The 17,603-nt window shown below is 60.6% G+C and overlaps 4 protein-coding genes across 7 annotated transcripts in view; 2 read left to right on the top strand and 2 right to left on the bottom strand.

Annotated features, from left to right (window-relative positions):
* Sec14l5 (SEC14 like lipid binding 5) overlaps positions 1-5,270 on the top strand; it is a 38,646-nt gene extending 33,376 nt beyond the window's left edge. Inside the window, exons 13-16 of the mRNA XM_048790053.1 lie at positions 1-129; positions 619-846; positions 1,537-1,709; positions 2,973-5,270. Coding sequence (XP_048646010.1) covers positions 1-129; positions 619-846; positions 1,537-1,709; positions 2,973-3,084 — 642 coding nt within the window. The 3' untranslated portion in view covers positions 3,085-5,270. The remainder of the gene's footprint in view (positions 130-618; positions 847-1,536; positions 1,710-2,972) is intronic.
* Positions 5,271-9,468: 4,198 nt separating this feature from the next.
* Nagpa (N-acetylglucosamine-1-phosphodiester alpha-N-acetylglucosaminidase) lies at positions 9,469-17,457 on the bottom strand. 3 transcript variants are annotated; one of them, XM_015490755.2, is made up of 10 exons: positions 17,315-17,457; positions 16,780-17,235; positions 15,699-15,838; positions 14,685-14,793; positions 13,580-13,708; positions 13,004-13,209; positions 12,867-12,914; positions 12,204-12,305; positions 12,059-12,122; positions 9,469-10,283 (listed from the first exon to the last, which is right to left on the bottom strand). In XM_015490755.2, exons 1-10 carry the CDS (start codon positions 17,398-17,400, stop codon positions 9,977-9,979), a joined length of 1,647 nt encoding a protein of 548 aa, XP_015346241.1. In that variant the 5' UTR covers positions 17,401-17,457; the 3' UTR covers positions 9,469-9,976. The 3 variants fall into 3 exon arrangements, with proteins under 3 accessions (XP_015346241.1, XP_015346242.1, XP_015346243.1); XM_015490756.2 differs by having other exon boundaries at positions 9,469-10,263; XM_015490757.2 differs by having other exon boundaries at positions 9,469-10,124.
* The window catches only part of CUNH16orf89 (chromosome unknown C16orf89 homolog), a 24,119-nt gene continuing 22,220 nt past the window's right edge, over positions 15,705-17,603 (bottom strand). Inside the window, exon 9 of one of the 2 annotated variants that reach the window (XR_007342603.1) lies at positions 15,705-15,838. The gene's annotated coding sequence lies outside the window, so the exon portion shown is untranslated. Of the gene's footprint in view, positions 15,839-17,440; positions 17,538-17,603 lie in introns of those variants that run through there. The other variant, XR_007342604.1, reaches the window with a different exon arrangement.
* The window catches only part of LOC125612396, a 3,527-nt gene continuing 3,322 nt past the window's right edge, over positions 17,399-17,603 (top strand). Inside the window, exon 1 of the mRNA XM_048790052.1 lies at positions 17,399-17,497. Coding sequence (XP_048646009.1) covers positions 17,399-17,497 — 99 coding nt within the window. The remainder of the gene's footprint in view (positions 17,498-17,603) is intronic.

The following is a 17,603-nucleotide window of genomic DNA, read 5'->3' as shown; positions in this document are numbered from 1 at the left end:
GTCCCTGAAGGAGGACTGGTCCCCAAGTCCCTCTATCTGACCGAGGAGGAGCAGGAGCAGGCCGACCAGCTGCGGCAGTGGAGCGAGACCTACCACTCGGCCAGCGTGCTCCGTGGGGCGCCCCACGAGGTGCTGGGGCCTGGCAGGGAGGGCCCCGGGCTGTCACCCTAGGCCAGGTCCTCGCAGGGAGGGCCCCGGGCTGTCACCCTAGGCCAGGTCCTCGCAGGGAGGGCCCCGGGCTGTCACCCTAGGCCAGGTCCTCGCTGGTGGGTGTGGGGGGATCGAAACCCAGAGGTGACGTCAGCCGTTGGGCCTCAGCCTGACCCAGGGGGCTCTGGAAGGGGAAGAGGTCAGGAATGGCCTGCTGAGAGGCAAGGGGCCAGGCCTGAGTGCCGTCCCCCCCCGGGCCCCCTGGTCACCCCAGGGTGGAACCTCCCAGGCCTTTCCGAGAGAGGTTCCCAGGCGAGGGACAGCAGGAGCCTTAGCAGCCCCTTCTGCCCTCCAGGAGGCGCACCTCGTGACTGGGGGCGAGACCCCTGCAGCACCCACCACACCTCCCATGCCCCTTCCAGCTGTCCTGTCCCCTGGGACTCCCAGAGCTGCTCTGTCCCCACACAGGTCGCGCTGGAGATCCTGGAAGGGGAGTCGGTCATAACCTGGGACTTCGACATCCTGCGAGGGGACGTGGTCTTTAGCTTGTACCACACCAAGCAGGCGCTCAAGCCGGGCCCACGGGAGCCTGGGGCCAAGGCCAGCGGGCAGCTGATGGACAAAGGCTGGGTCCTGGGCACGGATTACAGCCGCGTGGAGGCTCCGCTGGTCTGCCGGGAGGGGGAGAGCATTCAGGTTGGCACTCCGTGGGTCACCTGCTCCTTCATCCCGCCGTACTGGACAGCCACCCCTGCTGGGCTGCGGGAACACAGCAGGACAAACCAGACGTGCCCCTGGCCTCAGGGACCTGGCAGGACAGCAGGGGAGAAATCATGGTGTCCACGTAATGGGTGCTTGACCACCATCGCAGCCAGGCGGCAGGGAGAACAAGGGCACAGGCCAGCTCCACAAGCCTAGGGCCTGGCTGCAGGGCCCGGGGTGCTGGGCTGCCCGTCGTCACACCTTGCTGCCTGCACGTCACACCTTGCCCCCCAACGTCACACTTGCCCCCCAACGTCACACTTGCCCCCTGCCACGCCCCCCACCACCCCGTGATCCCCGTAACACTCTACTCCTCCTCAGAGTCGCCCTCCTAACAACTAACACCGCCCTCCACACTTCCCCCCAGCCACCTGTTGGAAGCACCCGTGAGCCCCCACTCAGCCCTTCTCTAAATCCTCCTGGTCTGCAGACCCCACTGAGCTGGTCCCAGGTTGTGGGGCAGCCGCAGGGATGGCCTCGGGAGGTCCTAGTAGGACAGTTTGCTGGTGCACTGCAGAGGGGGACAGAGGGCAAGAGCCTCTCTCTCCAGGCCTGGCCACAGGAAGGCTCGGCCCCTCTCCCCCTCCCCAGGGGACCTCACAGAGCATGGCTGCTGTGTTTCAGGGCTCCCATGTGACCAGGTGGCCTGGGGTCTACCTGCTCCAGTGGCAAGTGCACAGCCCCCTTGGCAGCATGGCCTGCAGCCTCCCGGGCGATGTCCTGACTGCTCTGCACAGCCCGGGCCCCAAGTGCAAGCTCCTCTACTACTGCGAGGTGCTAGCCTCCGAGGACTTCAGGTGGGTCGCGGCCTGGGCAGGGCGGGTTGGCCCTGCAGTGCTGGGCATGGCGTCCTCCTGGGGCTCCCGGGCTCTGCCCTAGCGGTGGGCCAGTTCCTCCAGGGTAGGCCCAGCAGGGATTTGGGGGAGCCCTGGTCAGACCCGCTCAGCAGCAGAGCCTGCCCTCCTCACGAAGCCCTGCAGGAAGCCGGGTGCACCTGGCCCTGGGAAGGAGGTGCTGGGGGGCCCCTCCAGGGGGACGCGTGGAGACGGGGTGGGCTGGGCGCTCTGCACCAACCTGTTTGGTCTGGCCAGTGTAAGAGTCCTTGCCACCTCTCCTTCAGTGACCTCATGAGAAATCAGTTCAGGCTATTTCCTGCTGCCCTCCTGGTCTGCCACTGGGGCACTCCCACCGCGTGGAAGTGTGGCGCAGATGGAAGACAGGAAGCCACGCTCAGCCTGGGCTCTGGGCCCAAAGCCACATGGCTAAGAAGTGCTGGGAGCTTAACAGAGAGAACTGTCGGCTCATAGCAGGGACCTGGCAGAGGGTGTGTGTGTGGGGGGCCTCTGGGAAATGACACTGGGTGGAGAGCCACGGGGTGTGGTATTGGTCACCAGGGGCCTGTTCAGCACGTAGATTCTGGTTCAGAACCCTAGCAAGCCCCAGGTGCCAGGGTGCGGCTGGTCCTCACACACTTTGAGGAGCAAGTCCCTCCGGCTGCCCAGGACAGCCCCGTAGCGGCTAGCCCCTGTGGCAACGCAGAAGTAGCAGATAGAATGGAACACACGAGCCACGTGCCGGCCACTCTGTGGCCTCAGTGGCAGCGGCTGCTGCCGTGGACAGCACACTGGTAGGACATTTCAGTCGGGCAGAGGGTTCTCCAGATGGCTCTGACCTGAAGTCCACGTGAACCAGGTAGCTGGGGACAGAGGGAAGGTGCTGCCCGGAGGCTTGGCACCCACAAAGGTGTGTCCAGGGTGCTGGGGGAGGCCAGGCTCGACTGCCAGGAGTGAGGGGTGAGAGGCGAGGGCCGGAGCCTCCCCGGGCTGTGGGGGCCCCAGGACCGTGGTAGGGATCCAGGCCAGGGAAGGCCCTGGATTGTCTGTGGTAGGCCGGGCTGTGTCCTGAGGGAGTGGGGCGCAGGGAACTGGGGGGCACTCATGGTGTCACTTGCTTTTCCCTCTGCACTTGGCCCGGGCCCTGGGCAGTCAGCAGCCTTGAGGAAGGAGCCTGGGGCCTCACTTGCAGCATCAACAGAGGGTAACTTGTGCCCTTCCCCCCAGGGGCTCCATGTCCAGCCTGGAATCCTGCACCAGTGGCTTCTCCCAGCTCAGTGCCGCCACCTCCTCCTCCTCCTCCGGCCAGTCCCAGGGCAGCTCCTTGGTCTCCAGATAGCCAGGCGTGGACCCTCAGGGCAGCCCGCTGGCCTCGGCCACCTGGAAGAGTGCAGAATGAGAAGCAGCTTGCCAAGGCCTGGGACCACGTGGGCTGGAGCGTCTGGTCCCAAAAGTTGGGGTGTCTGGACCGGATGGCGAGGACCTCGTCCTTGGCCAGTGTGGCCCGCGTGCAGCTCAGGGCTCTTGTGGTGGCAAGGACAGAACCCCCTCTGGACACAAAAGGCCTGTCCATCTCAGCGCGGTGGGTCTCGCAGGATCTGGGACTCAGCCATGGCACCAGGCTCAGCCCCTCACCACCACTTGCTTGCTTGCCCCGCGGGCTTCCTTCTGAGGAGGGCCACCCCCTGCAGGGTCTCCGTCACTGCTAGGCACACTGTCCCTTCCCCCAGAAGGGAACCGCTCACTCCCAGAAGTTCCAGTCCACCTCCCAGGACTGCCTCTCACCGCCTAGCTGGGGACCCGCACCCATTCCTGAACCCGTGATAGTTACTGGGGGTTTGAGAAGGCTGGTCCTGGGGTCATGTGCCCAACCTAGACCAATCACTGTGACTTAGCTGGGGTGCGGCGCATTGATTGGCCAGCCTGGATCACATGCACAGTGCGGGAGCCAATCACACGGTCTGAAAAGGCAAGTGCTTCAAGGAATACTGGCACGTCCCCCAAGAAGGGGAAGACGCTGGGCATCGGAAAGGGACGGTCCCCTTAGTGTCTGAGGGACAGCAGCACTCTGAGTCCCCACTGGGCTCGGGAGCGGTATCCAGGGTTCGCCATAACCATATCCAGGTTTGCTGGGGGCCTAACCCTGACCACCAGTGCCTTGAAGAGGGTGAGGAAGCCCAGGGCTTCTGCCAAGTTTCAGGAAGTGATGGGGTGACACACTGTGGAGGCCCCTTTCTGTCCTCTGGAGGCCCCTTTCTGTCCTGGGGAGCTGTTTGATTATGACCTTTTTTTAATTGTAAGTCAGAGAAACCCACTGCTCAGTGACTTAAACACAAAAGGGTGACCATTCATGGATTCATAGTAACTGTCCAGTCCAGGTCTAACTTCAGGTAAGGCTGGATCCAGGGTCTCCACATGGCATTTGGACTCCCCTTGGTAGGGAGGCTATTGTCTGCCCTGGGGCAGATCTGACTCAGGAACCAGCTCCAAAATTGACATGGCTTTCCCCAGTTACTGCATTGGGACTCCTTGGGACCTGAGGACATTTTTCCTTTCCTTTCCTGGGTCCCCAAAAGGCAACAGGTCACGGGTGTCTGAGTGCTAGGCAAGTGCTCTACCTCTGGGCTACAACCCCACTCCCAGCAAGGGCGAGCGTCTCAGATTCTTGGTTGTCCCTCTGAACCCAGCTAAAACTGGCTTAAGCAACAAAGGGAATTCCCTGGGTCTCCTATTTGGGAATTGGCTCCAGGAATGGCTGGATGCGGGAGCCCCGTTTCCCGAGGCCTCTCGACTGCACCCAGGCCTCCTGACCCTGACCTCTTTGCACCCTGGCTGCCTCCTTTCTTCCACCTGGTGAGGAAGGGGCTGCCAGAGCCCAGACCTGTTAACGGCAGGCTCTCGACCCCGAGGGAGATGCCGTCCCATCTCAGCTCTCGTGGAAGAGTCTGGCTGTCCCTGCTCAAGTGGCAGGTTCATTTCTTGGCCATGCTGGCCAAGACACAGGGGGTCCTGTGACTGGCATTCCCTCTAGACGCAACGGGGCTGCGTGGCACCGTCCTTCCCTGCACCAGCCGACGTCCATGGTGGTGTCCTGCGTAGAAGTCTCTGGAACCTGCGCTGAAGCCTCTGCAGCAGGCTGCTCCTGCCTTGGGGAGGCCTGTAATTAAAAGTAGCCCAAGGAAGGGACTGCCCAGCTTCTGGCTTTTAAACTTCCCCAGGCCCGCCAGGGCTGGACTTGGCTTAGGCTTCTTGCTCCTCCTTGCTCATCAGCCCCTTGCCATCAGGACAGAAATGACCTGTAGCAACGTGGCCATTAGACCAGGGTGCAAAGCCCAGCCTTCCTTTCATAGCTGTGTAACCTCAAGCAGGTGACTTAACCTCTCTGTGCCTCAGTGTCCTCATCTGTCAAATGGGGACAGCAGTGCCTACCTCATGGGGTTGTAGTGGGACAAAAGTGGGCACAAAGTCCCCAGCACGGTGTCTGGAACACAGAAAACACTCAATAAATGTGTGCGGTAGTTCTGATTTCTTCATGCTTCTTGTCCAAGTCGGGGCTCCTTCCCGAGGACGCCCTCACGGGTGTTCATGAGGCAGCCGGCCTCCAGGGGACAGAGAGGTCAGGGTGCCGCTGCCTTCTGCCGTGTGTGCAGCCGGCTCTTCCCTTTTCTGGGAAGAACCACAGCGAGCCGGGAGGTCTTCCCCAGATGTTGAGCTGGGCATGATGGCACACACCTGTAATCCCAGTGACTGGGGAGGCCGAGGCAGGAGGATCGCAAGAGCTAGGCCAGCCTCAGCAACTTGGCGAGGCCCTCAGGATTAAATTTTTTAAAAAAGGCTGAACGTAGCTCAGTGGTAAAGCGCCCCTGGGTTCATCCCCAGCACCACCCAAAACAGCAACCAATGTGCAACAACAGAAGGAAATAAGTGGTGTTGTTCCTCTCCGTCCCGCCCTCTCAGGAAGCTCCTCTCCTCTGTAAAACTGATTGCTCCTTTTCAATGGAGTCCGTTTTGGCGGGCGAGGTGCCCGTTCTTGTGCCTGGTCATTCCAGCCAGAAACACTGGCCATTTTAGGCGCGGATCAACTTCCACTGTCTTCTCCCTGAGCCTGGCGTTTGCCCAGGGATTGTTGAGGGATTCCTTGGCTCTTGTTTGCAAGACTAGATAGAGCGCTCTGGAAAGAGTGGCGTCACCGAGGGCTTGCACACTGGGAAAGAGTGGCGTCACCGAGGGCTTGCACACTGGGAAAGAGTGGCGTCACCGAGGGCTTGCACACTGGTGTGCAGGGACCAGCTTCTTAGGTGTGAAGCTCAACACTGCATTAGCTTCCTGGGGCTTCTGGAACAAATTACCCCCCCCCCAGAAAAAAATGAGGCTTAAGACCACAGACCTTTATTATGCCCAAGGTCTAGAGGCCAGAGTCTGGAGTCTGAGTGTCCACAGAGCAGCACTCCAGGGCAGGGTCCTTCCTTGCCTCCCCTGGTGGCCACATCACTCCACCTGCCTCCTCAGGTGCTTTCTTCCCTCGGCATCTCTCAGGAGGACACTGGTCATTGAGGCAGGGCGTCATCTCAACAGCTGAAGCCACCACACCTGCTGAGATCCTCACTACAAATGAGGTCTCAGCCAGGCTCTGGGTGAACTTGGGTTGGGGGTGCTGGTCGACCCATCAAAACGTGTGGACCCTACAGAAACGGGCGCGGGGTTTATCCATGCTGCTAACGCCCAGGTTTCCCAGGCTCGCTCAGCACCGCCACCTGGGATGTTGCGGGCAGGGTTCCTGAATTCCACCTGCCACTCTTCAGCTACTCAGGGGACAGCGAGGACGTGCAGTCCTTGTATTTATTTATTTTGGTGCTAGGAATTGAAACTTTACCACTGAGATACATTCCCAGCTCTTCATTTTTATTTATTTATTCGGTACTGGGATCAAACTCAGGAGCACTCGACCACTGAGCCCCATCCCCAGCCCTATTTTTTTTTTTTTTGGTATCTTATTTAGAGAGAGGGTCTCACTGAGTTGCTTAGCGCCTCTTTTGCTGAGGCTGGCTTTGAACTTGCGATCCTCCTGCCTCAGCCTCCCTAGCGGCTGGGATTATAGGTGTGGACCACTGTGCGCGCCTGACTCCTTTTAATTATTCATTTTGAGACAGCTGTACCTAAGCTGAGGGCACTGCCTGCCCTTCCCTGGGGGGGTCTCCCAGGCACTGGACCAAGGGCGCTGGCTGCTGTATACCTCATGGGACTGAAAAGCCTCCCTCATGTTGGAGCTGGAAGCCGGGACTGTCACTGGGGGAGTGGGAGGTGCGGTGGCCTTGGGTCACTGTCTGCCCAGCTCTGGGACCTGCCCTGCCCTACACGTGCAGTGAGGGGAGGAGACAGCCGTCGCCTGCTCCCATAGCGTGCTCATCCACTCGCGGTGACTTCTCCATGGTGTCTCCTGCACTGTGGGCCACCGATCTCAAAAGGGCAGCCAGCTGACCTGTGGGTGCTGCAGTATTGGGAAAGGACAGTGGCACTGGGGACAGCTCCCGAGGGCGGGCAGAGCTGGGATCAGGGCTGAGCTGTGTGTCACCGCTGACGTCTCTGGGCCTTTGCTCCTCCCGGGAGGCCTCCTGGGGCCGGGGCCTGAGAGGCCAAAACACACCCAGGGTTCCCGTGAGGCCCAGAGGCTGTCCCTGGGGCACAAACCCTTGGGACCTGGGTGGATCTGGGAAGGGCGGAAGGCCCGGGAGGCTGTGCCTTTCTCCTGCCCTCCCTGCCCAGGCAGGACCCGCAGGACTGTTAGGGAAGCAGAGTTTCAGAGCTTTGAGTTCGTTTTACGGAGTCAAGGCTTTTACAACGCGGGTCCCCGAGGACCTGGGGGAGGCGCAGAGGCTCCTGCTTTCACCCATCTCAGGGCTCTGGGGGGCCCTCAGCGCTGCCCAGTGACCGCCCATCAGCGACTCTGTGGGGTCTCCGCTGAGGTGAGGTTCTGTGAGGGCTCAGCCACTGGCATGTCACCAAGGTCACCATCCCGGGGCTCTGACTGGCTGACCTGGGCAGAGGCCACCTCTGATCCCAAAGGCCTGCCTTGAACGAGTGGTGCCCACGACACCACCTGGTGGCCAAGGGGGAGAGGCAGCGCCGGCTTCCGGTGCAGGGGACCGCTGCACCTCTTCTGCTCCCTCTGGCTGGAGCTCGCAGCTCTGGGGAGGGCAGCCGGAAGCACCCAGGCGGAGACCCCCAGGAGCAGCCCTGCTGGAAGACAGCGCTCCCCTGCCCTGGAGTGGACCCCAAGGCACGAGGCAGCTCTGTTCTGTGGAGGGTCCCAGCAGGACTGCGCCTGCTCCCCACCGTGCCCTCCCCGCCAGAGCTTCCTGGTGACCTGAACCAAACCACTCGTTCCCATCTCCTGGGGCTTGATATCAAATCAGAGACTCTGCGTCTGATAGAAGAAAAAGTTGGCTCCGATCTACAAAGAAGAGGAACTGGAAGTGGGGCAGGTAAAGGCAATAGATGTCCCTGTGACAAAGTGTTTAAAGTTCTGCAGGGACAACCCAGGGAGCTCGGACGCCCAGTGTGTCCTCACTTAACCGGGGGCTACTCCAGCTCACCATGACTGGCTCTGTTTAGGGGCTGCTGTTTCCCTCTGGGCCTGGGTCCCACAAAACACAGCACTGTCCCTCGCCCAAGAGCTGGTGGCCCAGCAAGGACCAAGAGGTGTCCCCTGCAGGCCAAGGGTCATTCGGGGCTGCCCATCACTACTGCTGCTGCCCCTTGCACCTGGGGCTGCTCCTGGGACTTCACATCCTCTCTTTCCCACTTCTGTATTTGGACTCAGTGGGTCTGGACAGAGTCGAGAGCCTGCAACTGCAGAGCATTCCAGAAGAGGACATCCCAACTGCAGCCAGGTCTGGGAACTGCTCTTAGGAACGCGCCAAGATCCCGACTCACAGCAACTCATTGTGAAGTCCCTTAGCCCTGAGCTTGGGCCAGCCTGGTGACCTGCTCTATCCAACTCCATGTGGCCAGGAGAGGTCAGAGCAGCTCTGGACACCTCTTCTCCCTCTGGGACCTGCCTCCTCTGACCCGAGCCTGAGCTACCTCTGGAGGACCAGGTGCCCTGCAGAGCCCAGCTGTGTACCCCTGCCTTGGCAGCCCCCGCCTGGTCCTTTAGCCCACCACAGACACTGACCCTGGCGCAGGCTGCTGGAGCCCGCCAGTGACCCTGCAATCAGCAGCAGCACCTGGCCGGTCTGTGACTCGGGCCATGCTTGGGGGCTTGGGAAGCACAGGGACACTGACAGGGCCCTGGGAAAGACCTACTCACGGCTGCGCAGACACCGCTGCTGGTGCTGTGGCCGGCGGGCAGGGCAGCTCAGACCTGTGGGGCCTGTCACCACTCCAAATCCTCACCTGTGCATTGGCCAGGGTTGCTGGTGCCCTCTCGTAAGAGAAACCAGAGTCTGGGGTTCCTGACCTTGACATGGGCGACTAAAGTAAATCCCACAAGACAGAGCAGGGCCGGGCCAAACCCCACGTCAACCACAGTCCAGGTCCGCAGCGCCAGCACCACCTGGGCCCACCCAGCCTGGGGTCTGGTTTTACCAAGCCCCCAGCCACGGCGTACACAGTAGGCGTGCAGGGTCAACACAGCCATCAGGGGGCGGCAGGCTAAGAATCCCCGTCTGCTCAGACCCAGGGGCCAGCTCCGGGAGTCAGACCTCAGACGCCCCCTGGTGGCTCCCTTCAGGATACCTGTTTATTCAAGAGAGAACCTTCCTGAGGCAGGATGACCGCAGCCTGGCTCCACCTCACCCCTCCCAGCTCTCCCTGAGGGCTCCTAGGACAGGAACAGAGTTCCAGCTGGCAAATCCGGAGTCTGCAGAAAGGGGATCTGTGCCGTGGCCAGAAAGGCAGGCTGAGCCCTTTACTCCATCCTGTGGGGACGTGGTTGGGACCCGCCACACAGGAACTGAACACAGGTTCACCAGGGCCCTGTCCCCAGGATGCTGGGGACTCTGGCAGTGCACAGGCCCTCCAGGAGGTCAGGCCTCGCGGGCAGCAGACACAGGCAGGCGGGGGAGGAGAAGCAGTCTTCCGGGCAGCCCTGGATTGAGGGGGTCGCACGGGCCGTGGCAGGCAGACAGGTGGGCGCAGGCCAGGGCCAGGTGGGAGGTGGCACAGGTGCCACTGGAAGCTTGGCCATAGTGCTGGGGCTGAGGCCATCTGCAGGGTCCACGTCGGTGGCCTCAGAATCCCTCCTGCAGAAGCTGGTCCGGGTGGACAACACAATCCTTCAGGACAGGCCACCGGGGCAGCTCGGGGTCAGTCCTTGAAGGGGTCATGGGTGTCCCCAGCCTGCTCCTTCTCCGAGGCCAGGAGCTCCCCGTTGATCTCCTGCAGCGGGTGGTACATGTAGTCCCCGTCCAGGTGCCGTTTCCTCTCTGCTCTGGAGCCAAGCAGCAAGGACACGTTGGCCACAATACTGAGCAGCAGCAGGAAGACCAAGGCCAGGGTGAGGGCCAGCCAGGTGGTCCTGGGTGGAGAGAAGAGGGGCTGCCAGGGGTTCAGGCCAGGGAAGCGGGGGGGGGGGGTTCCCCACACCCCAGACCTGGGAGCACAGAGCCCAACGGGGGTGGGGTGGGGGAGTACGGGGACATGAAGACTTGTGCCCGAGCAACAGGGGCCGAGGCGGTGGGCCCACATCCCCTGATACTTCAAACCATTAAAACTTTTGAATGATGGGCTGGGGCTGTGGCTCAGTGGCAGAGCACCTGCCTAGCATGTGTCAGGCACTGGGTTCGATTCCCAGCACCACATATAAACAAAATAAAAATAAAGAGTCCATTAACAACTAAAAAACAATTAAAAAAAAAAACTTTTGGAAGAAAACATGAGGAGCTGTAGCTCAGTGGCAGAAGCATGTGTGAAGCACGGAGTTTTGATTCTTAGCATAAAAATAAATAACTAAAGAAAAGCATGAATGTTACTCATTTTCAGATTCTATCTATCTATCTACACACACACACACACACACACACACACTATTATTTTTGTACTGGGGATTGGAACCAGGGGCACTTATCACTGAGCCACACCCCCAGCCCTTTATCTTATTGAGACAGGGCCTTGCTAAATTGCTGAGGCTGGCTTGTGATCCTCTTGCCTCAGCCTCCCAGGCTGCTGTGATTACAGGAGTACACCATTGTGTCTGGTCAGGTATTGCTTAGATCTTAGATGCCAAGTTGTGTGCCAAATAGAACCAGGGAGGACACTTCCTGCCCGAGAGGCCTCAGTCTGCAAGCTGTGCTCCAGGGGACACTGGCAATCAAGGCTGGGCTGTGCAGGCAGAGCAGGGAGAGCGGTCCCCTTCTTCCAAGTCAGGGAGCTGGCAAAGAACAGGCTGGGTCTTTGGATGACAGTCTTTCAGGTCTTAGGCCGCAGCCCTCAGGGCAGAAGCATCCACATGCAGATGCTCAGGGGACTGCAGCCTCGCCCACCAGTCCTCCATCTCCCTTCCCTGGCTGCCAGGTGCTGCTGGGTTTCAGGTCGGCAGGGCAGTGGGGCTTGGAGTCTCACTTCTGCAGGAGCCTGGACCTGCAGCCAGGACTCCAGGGACTCCACCTGTCCCTGCCCTGGTGCATTTCAGACTGCACCTCCAGTGATGTGATCCTGGGCCCCCAGGTCTGGACCCTCAGACTCACCAAGTCAGGACTCCAGGGGGACCTGCCATCTGCCCTTCTGAGGAGCTCCCGGGCTCCCTCTAGGACAAGGCCCGGGGAGCTCTGCTTTCACACCAATGCCACCTCCAGTCCAGGGAGCACCAGTGCCTAGGACTGGGCTATCAAGGTGACAACCACCTCCAGAGTTGGGGGGCCCACGAGCCCAGGACTGGGCTATCAAGGTGACAACCACCAGGAGACAGGGCCTCAAGGAGAGGAGAGCAGCGTCCAGGATCATGGGGAAATGAGGCCTCAGTGGGGGAGGGGCAGAAGTCTCTGGACCAAGCCCTCGGGGTTCGAGTCTGAGGCCAGGGACAGAACAGAGAAAGGCAGCAGCAGCTCGGCCTGAGCACTGAGGCCCAGAGGGACAGGACCTCGTGTGCAGCAGAGTCTGAGCTGGGAAAAAGAGTCCCCAGTCTTTGCAGCCAGGGAGATGGGAGCCACAGGCCTCCTCCACTCCCACCAGCGTGGTGGCCCCGTTCTCACAGCTCTCTGGACTGTCGAGTGGCGGCGGTCAGCTGCCACCGCCCTGTGCTTGCAATGGAGACATACCACCTGGGTGAGCTGACACCATGTCCTGGCCTCCCTCAGTCCCACCGAAGCACTCACCTGGTGAAAAACGAGAGCTCTCCTGCCTTCCGGGTGGCCTCGGGTGGCCGGAGACACTGCTTCACTGTAAGAAACCAGAGACAGGCTGCAGGGCCGGGGGACGAAGGGCTGCCCTCCCATCTGGGGGTCCCGGGAGGCCCTGTACCTCGGGAGACACTGCAGTTGCCAGTCTGTGGGTCGCAGGGACACTGGTGCTCACACTGGCAAGGCCTCTGGCAGCCTGGCCCGTGCCAGCCAAGGGGACACGCTGCAGAGAGGAGACGGGAGGACAAAGATCAGGCTTTCAGGTGCCAGGGCCTCCTTCTGCAGGACACAGTGTGGTCAGCCCCCTGCTGCTCCCAGGCCAGTCCCTGAAGGTGACCTTATCTGGAAACAGAGTCTTTGCAGAGTCACTAAGAGTCTCAAGAAGACATCATCCTGGATTTAAGGTGGGTCCCAAAGCTGAGAACCCCGGGTTCTTGAGAGAGCAGACTGGACAGGGAAGTGGCCGTGGGCAAGGGAGGCTGAGACAGGTGCTACTGCCCCAGGCCCAGGGACCAGGAGCCCCCAGCAGCTGCTTCACGGGCAGGACAGGAGGAGGGGGTGTGGCTCTGCCCACACCTGGGTTTTGAGTCCCGGTCTCCAGAACTGTGAGAGGACACATTTCTGCTTGGTGGTGTCCAACAGCCACAGGGAAACCAGACAGGGATTCACACTTGCGGCGAGAGCAGTTTCCCAGATGGAGGGCGGGGCAAAGGCAGCGGAGCAGCTCCCTCTCCCCGAGGGCCAGCGGGCAGGGCCAGCGGGCAGGGGCGGCCGGTGGCCTCACCTTCACTGCAGTTGGACCCCATCCATCCAGCATCGCAGTGGCAGCCGGCTGCCAAGACAAGACCCAGGAGGCCAGGTGAGAGGTCAGGCCAGGCACCGGGAAGACGGACCCCGTCAGGCCCCCAGGCCCCCACTCACTCTCCGTGCACAGCCCGTGGCCGCTGCAGTTGGAGGGGCCGCAGTCCAGCTCGCTGCAGGCAGCGCCCCGCCAGAAGTGCCCCGTGCACACGCAGCGGCCCTCCACACAGGTCCCGTGGCCGCTGCAGTCCGGTGGCTGGCAGGAGGGCGCATGCACACACACCACGGTGGACACATGCCGGGGACAACGCCACATGTTGTCCTGGCTGCGGGGGGATGAAGGGGATGAGAAGGGGCCACAGTGCTGGCCCAGCAGGTCCCTCAAGTCCCCAGCCAACGAGGGCTCCCCCCACCCCCAGTCTCAGCTTCTGGCTGTTTACAGGCTCCTCCTCAATCCCTGCCAACCTTCCCACCCCGCGCCTTGGTGTATGCTGTGCCCTCTGCCTGGAAGCCCTGCCCCCACCCCCAGCCACCTCCTCACCCTCAATCTCTGCTCCTATTCACCATTTGCAGGGAGGTCTTTCCCAACCGGCCCCTGCTCAAGGGCGTGGGCAGATCCCAGGGTGGGGATCCCGAGTCTTCCGCTCACACTCACTGGCTGAATGAGACAGTCAGAGGCAGGCTCTGTGCCCTCACCAATGATCTGACGGGTAACTGGCCAAGGTCCCGTTGAGCACAAAGGTAGCAGAGCCACCTCCATCCAGGTTGATGGCGTTGACCACGTCGAGTTTCAGCAGGAATTCGGCCACCTCCCACAGGTTGACGCTGCGGCACAAGAGCAGTGCCACTGAGCGCGACTCCTCTTGCCTTTGACAGTGCATGGTATCGTGCCCGCTAGGGCAGGTACATCTCTGAACAGGCCCCCAGCAACGCCCGCCCTAATCCTGGGCAGCTTGAATATAAGGCATCACGCCCATGACCATCTGTCAGGTGGCCCAAGTGTCCTTGCGGGGGACATCCTGGCTTCCCTGGGTGAGCCCAGAGGGACCACAGGAGCCCTTACAAGCAGAGAGCTCTCCGGCTGGCAGCAGAGGAGGAAGTGAAAGCCATGTGACATACAGGGGGACGAGAGGGACTGGACACACCTCTGTGGCCTGGAGACCGGGGAGGGTTCTCATAAGAAGGACAATTCAGGAAGCTGAAGGATCCCAGCTGGGGACCAGCAAGGGACAAAGGCTCAGTCCTGCACAGAAGGATTCTGCCAAGCACCCAATGTGCCTGGAAGAGGACTCTTCCCAGAAGTTCCAGATGAAGGCCCCCACATCTTGATTTGGTCCTGGGACACAGAATATTCTCAGTCTAGCGTTTCTGATTTCTAACCTACAGAAAGAACTGGGATCACTGCTTAGGCTGATAGGCTTGTGCTGATTTGCTACGCAGCAGTAGTAATGCTACACTTTATCTGTGGAGGACAAACCTGCAGCTCAGAGTGGCTGAGTGACTTACCTAAAGCCACAGAGTTGGCCACACTGAGCTGGAACCGGAGCCAAGGTCTTCACCTGCTAATCCTGTGGCCAACTGGGGCTTGGAAGGGACCCTAGCACTGAGGGACTGAGATGAAGTGTGTAGAGGAGAGAAGTTCTGGGAACTGGGGAGACCTAGGGTCCCTCCTCCTGTCTGAAGGCAGGACAGAGGGTGTGGACATGTCTGAAAATGGTTGTGTCAGGATGACTGCTAGTGTGCTGAGGTTTCTCAAAGCAGACTCCGCCTAGGTCTGGAGGCCCTAGTTTCTGGAACTTACCCACGCTGCTCTGTCTGTCCGTCTGCATGGAAGAGCACCAGCTGCCCCTTACGGTCATGGCCCACAGCTGTCCTGGCCGACATCACATTTATAAATTTGCTAAAGGAACCTGGAGGAGAGGCAGCCTGGCTGACCACCCAGCCCCTCAGAGGCCTCCTGGGCTCTGTTCCTACTTCTTGCCACTCTCCACCTCCAGGTCCAGGCCGCCTGGCCTGTCCCCTGGATGCATGATGGCTGCCTCCCATCTGCCCTGTCCCAGTCAGTGTCCATGCCACAGCCTGAAGGCTTGTCTTCAGGGCACCCCAGGAGGGGTGAGCTCCAGCAGGAACTCCTGAATGACTTCCACCAATCAGAACAAAACCCCAGGCTGCATGACCTCTCCAGTGCTGTCCTGCCTCATCTCCCGGGACGACCTTCACCACCCCGAGTCACTTCTCCTCAGGAACACTGCACTTCCTGTTCCCCGCTCACTGAGAACCTCCTCCTCCTGAGTTCCTCCCATGGCTTGCCCTTCTGTTCCAAGACCACCTCCTCAGTGAAGCCTTCCCTGACTGCCCACCCTAAGATAGCCCATAAGTCAGGGCCAGGGCATCCCCTTCTCCATGCCAGTAGTCTGCTCTCCAGTGGCTCCCAAACCTGAGTATCCATTAGAATCACCAAGGTGCGGGGGTGGTCCTTAAAGCACAGACCCTTGGACATCACCTCCAGGGATCCTGAGGCGGTAGGTATGAGGTGGGTGGGCTCACGGCTTTGCATTTAAACAAGCTCCTGGATGATGCTGAGGTTGCCGATCCATGAATATCCTGCCCCTTTCTCCCAACTTTTTCTTTCTTAGCTAATTATGACAATTACAATTTTATCATAATTGTCTCTTTAAAATATCATGAAGCACAAACTAGCTGCTGTATAAACACTTGTCTAAAGACTTAAAAATAGATCCTCCCATGTCTGGTTCTCAAGAGAGCTGCTGCCCAGCCTCCCCTTCCCCACACTGTCCGCCTCCTCGCCCCTCACCTGTCTCCTGGGTCTCATCGCACTCGGTGGCCTGGCTCTCATTGATGTAGATGCTTCCATTTCGAATCAGCCACACGACCCCACTCAGCAGCTGCACAAATGGATTCTCAGTGTCCAGCACCTCCTCCTCAGACAGATACCTGGACCCAGGGAAGGCGTGAGGCTCACTCACCAACTGGCTAACCGTGTGGGTGGTGGGGCTGCTTTTCCCTTCCCTCCTCATCCCGGCTTCCTGATTCTTCCTCCTGCCCCAGGAAGGGCCTGCACCTGAGAATAGCTATGGTGCTCTGCAACTCTGTGGAATCTTCCTGTTCTAACAGCCAAGACCAACAGGACTGAAGTTGGCAGGGTTCTGTCACAACTCTGCAAACAGTCTATACTTCATTTAATAGAAAAAGCCACCCCATCGATCTCAAATCCACGTGTGGCCTTCACTCTCTAGGCTGTCACTCCAGCAAAGCTACCCCCCGTGCCTGTAACAGGCTCAACCGGCCTCCTTGTTTCCCCTATCCAGCCTCTGCCCAGCTCCCCCAGAGTTACGGCAGACTCTTAATCAGTCTGTCACCCTCTGATAACAGGCTCCTTTTGTGGGTCCCTCACACACAGGCACCTCTCAGCCTTTGTGCCTGCTGCTCCCTCTGCCTGGAATGCTTTTTCTTGAGTTCTGACCTTGGCTGATTAATCCTCAGGTCTCAAGTCCAAGGTCACTTTCTCAGGCCTATTCCTCACCACCCTACCTAAAAAACCCAATTTCCAACTATGGTGGGTTCACCCTGATCGTTTGAATCTGAATTCATCTTCACTATTTACCTGACCTTGGTTTACTTTTCTTAGTAATGGGGACGGTCTGTTAAGGAAGGCAAATGCGTGCTCTTCACCGCTATCCCCCCCAGGGGACGTCACACTGCCTGACGTGAAACAAGCACTCAAAGACACAGCGTGAACCGCTTTACTATCCCCATTCTGCAGAGGAGGAAAAGGAGGCTCAGTCCGGTTAGGTGACTTGAACACAGCTGCAGAACTGCAACCCAAATCTCAGGCCCTCTGCCCTCGACAGCCACGGAGCTCCGCGCCTCCTCACCCAGTGACCAGGGTCCCGTCGCGGCGGATCCCGAACTGCGCGTTCTGCAGCCCCCCGGAGCTGCTCACCCGCCGCCCGTCGCTCACCACGTTCCCCAGGCACTCGCCCGTGTTCATGCGGAAGAACCCGCCGTTCTGGGCGACGCGGCAGCCGGCGGACCGCGCCGTCTCCTCCACCGTGGCGCGGCGCCTCTCGGAACAGCCTCCGGACCCGCCGGGCTCCAGCACGGAGAAGGTGCGCAGGGGCGCGGCGACCCGCGTCAGGTGGCCGGCCACCGCGCGCCCGCCGAAGTGCGAGACGAAGGCGCGCACGCTCGGGCTGCCGGCGCCGGGGCTCGCGGCGGGCGGGGGCCAGCTCTCGTGCTCGCGGCTGCCGGAGCGGACCCGCGTGCAGTCCCGGGCGAGGCGCGCGCGCGCGCGGGGATAGGGCAACAGCAGGTCGTCGTCGCGGGAGGCCCTGCGGGCACGCGCAGGTGAGCACGGAGGGCAGGGGTCTCCGCGCCGCGCCCGCCCGCCCGGCCGGCCAGCCCACTCACCCAGCGCCCAGGCCGCCGGACGCAGCCCCGAGGAAGCCGAGCAGCGCGACCAGGAAGAGAAGCCCTCGACCCGTGGGCGTCGCCATGTTGGGGGTCGGGCCTCCGGTCACGTGGGCCCCGCCTCACGTGACTCGAGACCCTCCGGTGGCGCCTTCCCCCTCGGATCGGCTCAGCTCCTTCCCGGTCTCGCGAGAACTCTCTTCCCAAGGACGCGCGGGCTCTTCTTTTAAAATCCGGGCGGGTCGGGCTGAGTCGCCGGTGGAAAGGCACTTCTTACCCTGACGTGGTG

This window comes from Marmota marmota, unplaced genomic scaffold (assembly GCF_001458135.2).
Source record: "Marmota marmota marmota unplaced genomic scaffold, marMar, whole genome shotgun sequence".
NCBI classification, from domain to species: Eukaryota; Metazoa; Chordata; class Mammalia; order Rodentia; family Sciuridae; genus Marmota; species Marmota marmota.
The sequence above is the reverse complement of the archived record's forward strand: the minus strand, read 5'-3'. Positions and strand labels throughout refer to the sequence as shown.

Bases quoted from the DNA above. Each gene is read 5' to 3' on its own strand.
- Nagpa (XM_015490755.2), bottom strand. From the start codon at position 17,400: ATGGCGACGCCCACGGGTCGAGGGCTTCTCTTCCTGGTCGCGCTGCTC. The intron at 12,306-12,866 runs GTGAGGCCACCG...TCCTCTCTGCAG, and splicing joins GGGGTCCAACTGCAGTGAAG to CGTGTCCCCTTGGCTGGCAC. The intron at 12,123-12,203 runs GTACAGGGCCTC...GGTTTCTTACAG, and splicing joins CAACTGCAGTGTCTCCCGAG to TGAAGCAGTGTCTCCGGCCA.